Here is a 9,094-nt window from a genome sequence, read left to right on the forward strand (position 1 = left end):
TTGGGATGTGCACATAATGAACAGAGACATCTGCATTTTGATCAAACCTCCCTCCTTCCTCTCTCTCTCTCTCTCTCTCTCTCTGTGTGTGTGTGTGTGTGTGTGTCTCGCTTTACCCATCTCTTGCTCCCAATCAACTATGATCTTTACTGGGGTCCACAGAACGTGATATTGCTCTTTTTTGCTCTTCTTCCCCGACCCCGAAGCAATCCGCCTGTGTCACTTTCTCTCTCTCTCTCTCTCTCTCTCTCTCTCTCCATCTCATATATACTCGCCAACCACAAACCACCTATTAATAAAGTTTTCCTTCTCCCTCTCCCATATAAAAGCCTTGACCCCATTTCCCTTTTCCCCAATTCCACTCTTTCTCGATCACCACCACCACCACCACCACCAACTCAACACACACACACCAACGCACGACACCTTCTCTAGTCGCTCTTTCTCTCCTTTCCTACCAAACGCCATTCCATTCGTTCTATCTAACTCTTTTGTATAAAACATGAAGTCTTTCCTTTTGACCGCTCTCGCCGTTATCGCCTCTGCTACCTACTCGGCTGCTGAAATCAAAGTACGTAACAAACGACAAGCAACAAAAGCGATATATGCCCTGTATTGCACGCTTCAAATAAATTATAGAATTGCACACATAATTGACCTGGCTTTATTCCTTTATTCTTCACCTATTATAGGTCGTCAGTCCCTGGGCCGATACTACTTGGGTAATTAGAACATCTGTTCTCCTCCTCAACCCTCTCCCTTTTTATATAGATGATGTTTTGTAAAAAAAAAAGGGGAGAGGTGATGATGATCAATTGGGGGCGCAGAGAGAGAGAGAGAGAGAGAAATTCTACCAGTTTGCAATTATATGAGGAAATACATAGTCGTCTTAACAGTGAAATTCGGATTATATTATAGACTTCTGGTGGCCGCGGTAACATCACCTGGACTACCGAATCTTCCGATGCTAAGAAGGACTGCCATATCCAAATGATGAACGGCAACGCTACCAACTCCAAGTAAGTAGCGCCATGTGGGAATTCATATAATCGTCCTAATGCGAACACAAAGATTGATGAGCTGACTTTCAAATGTGCCTTCTTTTTTCCGAAAAGTATGGTTGCCTACGTGACCGCCCCTGACACGCCTGTCAAGTGCTCCACCGAATCTTACCAGGTAAATCGTCTATATACCTTGCAGCAGTCATGACCCAAAAAATCAAAAAAGAAGCATTAAGCTCACAGACGTGCGCTTCTTGCGAGATTAGATCCATCCTTTGAACGACTTTGCTGCCGGCAAGTACTGGATCCGTATCGGCCAGACTGACGCTGCTGACTCGTGGGCCTACTCTGGTGTGTTTGAGTTCAAGGGCAACGGTACCGCTAAGCCTTATCATTTGGCCTGTAAGTGTTACACGCAACATGGATGATTGACTATTTGAATGTGGATAGCTATGTACATCTATCTATACTCACTGCACTGTGTAATAGCCAACGCTGGTGCTGTTGCCGCTGCTGCGTCGACTAACGCACCCAAGTCCAGCGGAACTGCCACTTCGTCCTCTTCGGCAACACAGGCTGCCCAATCCGATGACGCTGAAAGTGCTGCTATGCAGCTCAGCATGCAAGGCAAGACCTTGGTTGCTGTTGCAGGTGGTGCTGTTGCTGCTGCCGTTGCATTGGCCATGTAAAAAAAAAAAAATTACTCAACCGTCCATCTAACTTATTAGAAAAGAAGTCAGTGACTTTTTTTTTTTCATCCAATCCCACCCTTTCCTTCACGTCAAACCACACTTAACCAGCAACCTCCCCATAATAATTTATACATAAATTATTCTAATTAATATATAGTAGTCATTAGCATCACCTGTCATTTCTTAATCATGTTGCTTGGCACGCATCGTTTAGCTATTTATGTTTATTTTCGTATATATAGCACTCACAATAACACGTGTCAACTTTGTCTTGGTTTCTTGCGTATATCGGTACATATGTATCTGTGCATAAGGGTGTATTTGTTGCTGTGTGTTTGCTGTTCCGCGACGGCTAAACGATCACAGGAGAAGGGGCAAAGAATTGGTCCAGTGGTAGAACATGCTGCATTGAGTTTTGTTGTTGGTATTGTTGGTGGCACTAGGCATTGAGCAGCATGATAATGGTTTAGTGAGGTTAAGGGTCTAAGAAAAAAAAAAAGAAAGAAGAAAAGAATGAATCCTTGCATCCGACAAAGTATGCATGCAGTAATGTGATCGGCTCGGCGATTTCTTGTTCTGGAGAGAAGGAAGGAAAGGAGGGAAAACGCAGGCAGGCAGACAAGCAAACGTAGAAGGAGGGGGTTGTGTGTATAAACCAACAAAACAGCAGCAACAGCATCCAAACAATGCTCTGTATGTACTTGCACTGTTCTTATGTCCGCGCACATCTCACCACCATCCTACTGATAACTCCTGTTGTGCTGATCCGCCGCCGCACATCAGTACAGTAGTCATTACAACATGCACACCGTACATACATATATAACATCGATTGGGAAAGAATCGCTTACCTTCTAATGAACACAAACAAGTGGTAGCTAGATGAAGTGTATGCTAGAGTGGGCTTGTTATCACCCAGACTCATTTTTATTTAATTTGTGGTGTGTTTTGGTTCAGTGTAACATCAACTAATGAAAGATGATCCGAGCGCGTCTTCTTTAGCTACTTTGATGAAAAAGACGAATTGCATCTTTATATTTTAGTACATGTAAACCCGCTGCAGATTGGAATGAGGATCACGCTTCCTATGTGTTTATGGTGCTATATTAAGTTTGTGTGAATGTGTGATCTACACAATATCACTCATACATCGACAACTCATATCCTCTTCTTATTGCCACCACCTCCGCCAAGCAGCAGCAGCTAGCTGCTGCCAAAGACACGTGGCTCAACATCCGGCAGCATTTGCTCTATGCGTAAATAAATTCCAGGAGCACACAAGCTAATCACGATGGATGGATGGAGGATCTCCATCCGTCTAATGCACAATGAACGGTGCTAGCTATTACGATTACGAGCACTGTTTTGGGGCATCCCGGAACACTCAAGCATCTCTGTTGTGCTTGTGATACTATTTCAGCTATGGTTATGGTCTGATATGAATGTGTGTGGATCAGGGTCTCTTGTTTACTGTTTACATTCGCCTGTGTCGTTTGTTTGTCCCGAACCATCCAGCCAGGAAAAAGCTGAAACTCAGATGCGAGTGTTCGTATGTATGCACCTGTGTACAGTCGTGGTGTGCACACAAGCGAGAGAAAGGGGGTGCTGCAGCTCTTCCATAAACATGCTATATTGAGGCTAACGTACTTGGACATCACGTACTGCTATACTGCTACTACTACCACCACTGCCACTGCCACTACTACATCTGCTGCTGCTGCTGCTGCTGATATGGTGCGTGTGTGTGTGTGTGTGTGTATATCTCCGTCTTGCCTTGTCCCCCTTGTTTTTTTATGATTTGCAAATCATCATTCTGCGTGGGCTTCTTCTTGCAAACGTTTCAACAGTCCATCTCCATCCCCTTTTGTTTGTCTTTTTCTCTCTCTCTTCTCTCTCTCTCTCTCTCTCTCTTTCCTTCTTCTTTTATTCTTCCTTTTTCTTCCTCTTTGCACTTTTGTAGTAGAACTCACAAGCGACCGGTCGTCTTTGTCCACCGTCAATCCATATTCATCCTTTCCTTGCCACCGCCTCCGCTTCGTTTTGGTGTACCACAAGCACAACCATCGCACCAGACCTCAATCAACCCTTTTTTTCGTGTAGTCGTTCAAAGGTAGCACTGCCTCAATTGCTTCAAAGAGGAGTTCCAGCAGCTCATATTCTCTGTTATTTGGAAAAAGAGGAACAGGACCAATATAAGGTTCATCGTTGAACGTGATAAGACACGCTCTCTCAATCGCAGCAGCCCAACCTAATCAGCTCAACGAAAACAAGGAAACCCCTGGCCTGTTTAGCATATTCACCCCCTCTACAACCCCCTCCTTTCTTTGCAAATCTTTTCTTCCTCCCCTTTCTTTCAACAAAAAGAGGACCTTCTTTTTGCCGCCGCTGATTTTGAACCTTTTGGTCGTTGGCCCCTAACCATCAAGTATGACGATCAAAAGCATCACACAATCCTTTAAACGGGGGCTCCATAAACGATCTTCCGTCGTTATCAAAAAAGAGCCATCTACGACTACGACGGCAAGTAAAAAGCCAGTAACGCCTCCTCCTTCTTCACAGCAGCAAAAACAGCAGAAGACAGATCGCCAGAACAGCAACAACACCACCACCACCACCACCACCAACGTTGGCAAGAACGGGGCAGCCTCAAGCAATAATTCATCGACCGTATCCGCCGATGGGAACCAGGATACACTGTTGAATGGCATTGGTCCGTACAGGTTCATGGGTCCCCTTGGTAGCGGCAAGTTCAGTCGAGTCGTGCTTGCCAAGCATCTGCAGACGGATAAACAGGTGGCTGTCAAGGTAAACAAGCAAGCAAGCAAGCAACGTAGCGCTTACAGGAGGTGTGCTTATGGAGAGAGGAGGTGTTGCATGATTTGAGAAGAAGAAGAAGAAGAACAATGACAAGTTTGTTCTGTATGCTTCCTCTCTCTCTCCACCCCTCCCCCCTTTCTACATTGACCTTCAATGTTAATTTGGCCAATGAAACTAATCGTATCACACTCTCCTCTATTTATTCATTACTGCTACTGCTATCCCCAACGGCACTTGCACACCCCCTCCACCTTTCAAATGACATATTGATAGATCATTGACAAGCAAGCCCACGATTATCGCGTCATGTCCCGCCTGGTACGCGAGATCAACTTGATGGAGATGCTCAAGCACGACAACATTGTCAAACTGTACGAGACATATGAAACGTGTGACTCGTTGTTCTTGGTCATGGAGTATATTCCGGGCATGAACCTGGACGAATACCTGCACAAGAATGGCGGCCATCTTACAGAAGATCAAGCGCGCCACTTTTTCCGCCAGATCGTTTCTGCCGTCTACTTTTGTCACAATCGCTGGGTCGTACACCGCGATCTCAAAACTCCTAATATCCTGGTCACGCCCGATGGCGTTGTCAAACTGGCGGATTTTGGTCTGGGCAATCGGTTTGGATTGCAGCGTCTGAAAACTATATGCGGTAAGGAGCCTTTTCAAATCAAAACGTTGTTTGTTAAACAAAGACATACTCATGGCTATCGGCATGTCGTATAGGCTCAATGCTCTACTATAGTCCGGAAATCATTACTGGACAAAAGTACTTTGGCCCTGAAGTTGATTGCTGGTGTCTCGGCATTGCATTGTTCCGGATGACAGCCGGTTTTGAGCCCTTTTCCCATGCACACAGTAAGTTCATCCATGAATTCTTATAACTGATAGCTTGCATTTATGTGTATATCATCATCAAATATGTATTAAGCCTTGTATTCATGGTTGCTCGGCATAATGTATGATAAAAAAAATAGCTGTAGGCGAGCTTAAAAAGGACGTATGCAGCTGCAATTTTCCCATGCCAAGCACACTCAGTCCGGAGCTGCAAACAACCATCCGCAAATGCTTACAGACCGACCGACGCAAACGCATGACTGTACGACAAGCTTTGAAGGACGATCCCTGGCTGACCAAATTTGGTGAATTGAAATGTCCATTTGCGGATGTGCCTAAAACAGCCTATGACGAAATTGTTGGAGGCGGAGGAGGAGGAGGAGGCAACAGCAGTGAAAGTGGCGCTGAGCCATTGGGTGATGCAACAGATCGTGCAGAGCGTGAACGACGCGCTCGCCGTCAATTTATGAAGGATTTGGAGCGAGACAGGAATGCAATCAGTCAGGTGAAGCATACAATTATCTATCATCCAATCAATCCATCCACCTATTTTACCACCCAACTGCATTCAGCTCAACAGCAACAGCAACAGCAACAGCCATCCTCCTCATCAAACAATAACAACAACAATACGGTTTCTTCGACAGCATCGTCGTCGTCCACTGCCACTGCCACTGCCACTACCAACACCACCACTACTACTACAAGTCAACAGCAGCATCATCACCACCACCACCATCACCATCACCATCAGAATCACCGACTACACCAGCATCATTACCATTACCGCCACGAGAATATCGAAGTGCTCAGATCCGAGTTGCTTCAATCCATTCGTGTACGGGCACGTAAGATTGGCATGCGGTCAGCTGAAAGCCTGTCGATCCGATCGCCAGTCAAGGCACTTACACTACGACTGAAACCAAACATCCATCACCTGCAAGATGGGGACGTCCAAGGCGGCAACAACAGCAACAATAACAAATCAGCATCGTTTAAATTCTCGCAGGTCATGCAACGATTGACCAAAGACCAAGTGTACTACTATCATTTGGACCGACACGCTTCTCATCCACCATCCTTGTCATCCTCTCAGAGTACCTCCACCTCTTCTCTATCTACTGTTGACTCGCCTACCACGCCAGAAGCATCAACAACCAACAACAACAACAACACTAATAATCACCCGCACCATCATCGGATATCTAGCATGGAGCGTGATCTCATGACATTACTCAAACTCACCTGTCAGCTCATGGGCATTTCGTATCAACAAAAAAGTGGATCTCGTTTGACGTGTGTATTAACACTACGAGATGCGTCCAAAGTCAGCAACAGCAACAGCAACAACAAGAATGACGAGCATCAACAGCAGCAACAGCAACAGCAGGGTCGTCCACCACCCACCAAAGTCAGTCGCCGAAACAGTCGAAACAGCAGTACTTCTACAGCAACAACAACACGTATGAGCAGTGATGAGCTTATATTGGGTGCCGAGCATCCAAATCGTCTCCGTCGATTGTCGTTACCGCTACTCTCGCACTTGACATCGTCCATGACGACATCGTTCTTTGGTCGTGCCAAGCAACGACACTCGATGGACCATGAGCGACCCAATAACGATACGGTGACGAATCAAACCACCGACACTGTTGTTGCACGTAACAAAAAGAAGGATGGGATTGCGGTGTTTACGATCGACATTGACATTCCCAAGAGACAATTGGTGGCCGTACGGTTTTCGAAACTGCAAGGATCCAACACTGTATTCAAAATGGCAGGCGGATGGATTACAGGTGTGATGGGTCTTGGTAGCAGTAACAGTCATGGTGGTAGTAACAATAACAGCAGCAGTAGTAGTCAATAGCCCATTGTGTGCTTCTGCTTCTTGTTCTGCATCCTGCATAGTGTCATCAACCCACGCATCTTCATTTAGTCATCATCAGTAGATTTTTGTTTTATTTTATTTTTTTTGTTTGTGTGCGGCAAACACACATACTCCATTATCTGTATTCTCTACTCTTTACTAGATGTATCTCAAAGAAAAACAAGATTTTCCCATGTCGTCATAGTTAATATCTTTTTTGGCGTGGATCATCTGACCCAACAACATGTAAATCTAAATCATCATCATCATCATCATTATCACTATGAAGCCCTATAACTATTACTTGCATGTATTAGTACCTGTTTCTAACTTGGAATACAAAAAGAAGCCAATGGGCGATGCTTACCATATGTCGTTGTTGTCTCCGAACACAATTCCTATCTCTCATACTACATGGCGCTGATGTATTTATAAGTAACACTATACGACACCCAATAGTAGCCGTTTTACGAGAGATTTCTTCTTTTTAATATGAAATTAAAAGACAAAAAAAACTGTACATGACAAAAGAAACAGAGACAGATGACAAAGAGGGGATGTGGAGAAGATATATAAGATAATAATAGTAATAGTAATAGTAATAGTAGTAGTAGTAGTAGTTATAGTAGTAGGGCGATTGTAATAGGGGGATGTGGGCGAGAGAAAAGAGAGGCGGATTATATGAAAAAGAAAAAGAACGCGTTGTTGTTTTCTTTCTATATAAAATAATATGGCACTGTGTGTATATCTAAACAGGTAGAGCGGACATAGGTACAAGGAAACTATGATTACTACTACTACTATTACTGTTACTGTTACTGTTACTGTTACTATCATCGTCGCCGTTGTTGTCTACTAATGTTGCCAGCTTATTGGATAAAGAAAAAGAAGACGACGAGGCAGAACGATGGTTTGTCGACAACTTTGTAAAGAAGAGCGGACCAGCGCAGATACTGGTGTCGACAGACAATTTGGGACGATCCTGTTTGGACCGTCGTTGTGGAGGAAGAAATGGAGTGGGTGATGACTGCAACGAGCCACAGACAACAGCAGCGGTGGCATCGTGGTCGCTGGGTGTATCGGGACTGGGCTCGGTGCTCGATGCACTGTCTTGATCGTCATCATGGTCACGCCGGAGAACAAAGGGAGGAATGTTGACCGAAAGTTTTGGCGGTGCTACTGGTGGTGGTGGATTAAACTTGTACAAGGTGACATGATCAAAGAGACCGCCTCGGTCGTATTCGTCGGCAGAGTAAGTGTATTCAATGGTGGGATGGTCCATGAATCGGACGCTCTTGTTCTTGTGCTGTTCAATCCGTTGCTGTAGCTGTTGTTTCTGCTCGGGCATGAGAATGATGCACGAGGAAATGCGCTTGCGTTTCATGCCACGTTGTTGGTCATTGATGCTATTGTCTAGGGAGCAGCTGTCTGCTGTGGTTGTAGTGGGTGCTGGTGATGACGATGCAGTTGTAGTTGACGGTGACGAGTCCATGGTAGTCATGTATTATGGATATGTGATGATGATGATAATGATGATGATGATGATGGTTGCTGTTGTTGCTGTGTCTGGAAAACGAGAAGCAAGAAAGAGAAAAAAGGAATTTGGTCAAGTATGTGTAAAGAAAAGAGAGAGGAGTAATGGACGCTTGTTGTTGTTGTTGAGCAAAAGGGGGAGTTGAGGAGAGAGAAAGGGCAATTTTATGAGGAGAGATGGGAGTGAGAGAGAAGGGACAGAAAGGAAGGGAATGGAGGCGAATATAAAAAAAAGTTTTTTTGTTTTTTTGGGCCGAGTAAGCGAGAGCTAGAAGAGTGAAAGAGAAAGGAAGAGCACAAAAGCTTTGCCAGGGGTGGGTAATGTGAGCAAAGAAAAAGAG

The 9,094-nt window shown here is 44.8% G+C and overlaps 3 protein-coding genes across 3 annotated transcripts; 2 read left to right on the top strand and 1 right to left on the bottom strand.

Moving 5' to 3' along the window:
* Window positions 1-457: 457 nt before the first annotated feature.
* BDB00DRAFT_401075 (uncharacterized protein) lies at window positions 458-1,688 on the top strand. The gene is made up of 5 exons (XM_053117243.1): window positions 458-571; window positions 693-722; window positions 919-1,019; window positions 1,116-1,176; window positions 1,268-1,688. The coding sequence occupies exons 1-5, from the start codon at window positions 503-505 to the stop codon at window positions 1,427-1,429; spliced, it is 423 nt and encodes a 140-aa protein (XP_052984999.1). The 5' UTR covers window positions 458-502; the 3' UTR covers window positions 1,430-1,688.
* A 2,390-nt stretch (window positions 1,689-4,078) lies between these two features.
* On the top strand, window positions 4,079-7,338 carry BDB00DRAFT_949908 (kinase-like domain-containing protein). Its single transcript, XM_053129570.1, has 8 exons — window positions 4,079-4,498; window positions 4,784-5,168; window positions 5,243-5,374; window positions 5,494-5,711; window positions 5,793-5,987; window positions 6,150-6,305; window positions 6,363-6,680; window positions 6,726-7,338. The coding sequence occupies exons 1-8, from the start codon at window positions 4,121-4,123 to the stop codon at window positions 7,218-7,220; spliced, it is 2,277 nt and encodes a 758-aa protein (XP_052985000.1). The 5' UTR covers window positions 4,079-4,120; the 3' UTR covers window positions 7,221-7,338.
* Window positions 7,339-7,830: 492 nt separating this feature from the next.
* On the bottom strand, window positions 7,831-9,094 carry BDB00DRAFT_799310 (uncharacterized protein). Its single transcript, XM_053121676.1, has one exon. The coding sequence runs from the start codon at window positions 8,719-8,721 to the stop codon at window positions 7,969-7,971; it is 753 nt and encodes a 250-aa protein (XP_052985001.1). The 5' UTR covers window positions 8,722-9,094; the 3' UTR covers window positions 7,831-7,968.

This window comes from Zychaea mexicana (genome assembly GCF_025766255.1).
Source record: "Zychaea mexicana strain RSA 1403 chromosome Unknown BDB00scaffold_4, whole genome shotgun sequence".
Lineage (NCBI taxonomy): Eukaryota > Fungi > Mucoromycota > Mucoromycetes > Mucorales > Lichtheimiaceae > Zychaea > Zychaea mexicana.

Coding starts and splice junctions, on each gene's coding strand:
- BDB00DRAFT_799310 (XM_053121676.1), bottom strand. CDS start 8,721: ATGACTACCATGGACTCGTCACCGTCAACTACAACTGCATCGTCATCA.
- BDB00DRAFT_949908 (XM_053129570.1), top strand. CDS start 4,121: ATGACGATCAAAAGCATCACACAATCCTTTAAACGGGGGCTCCATAAA. Junction 4,499..4,783: donor ATAAACAGGTGGCTGTCAAG/GTAAACAAGCAA, acceptor ACATATTGATAG/ATCATTGACAAGCAAGCCCA. Junction 5,169..5,242: donor GCGTCTGAAAACTATATGCG/GTAAGGAGCCTT, acceptor CATGTCGTATAG/GCTCAATGCTCTACTATAGT.
- BDB00DRAFT_401075 (XM_053117243.1), top strand. CDS start 503: ATGAAGTCTTTCCTTTTGACCGCTCTCGCCGTTATCGCCTCTGCTACC. Junction 723..918: donor CCTGGGCCGATACTACTTGG/GTAATTAGAACA, acceptor ATTATATTATAG/ACTTCTGGTGGCCGCGGTAA. Junction 1,177..1,267: donor GCTCCACCGAATCTTACCAG/GTAAATCGTCTA, acceptor TTGCGAGATTAG/ATCCATCCTTTGAACGACTT.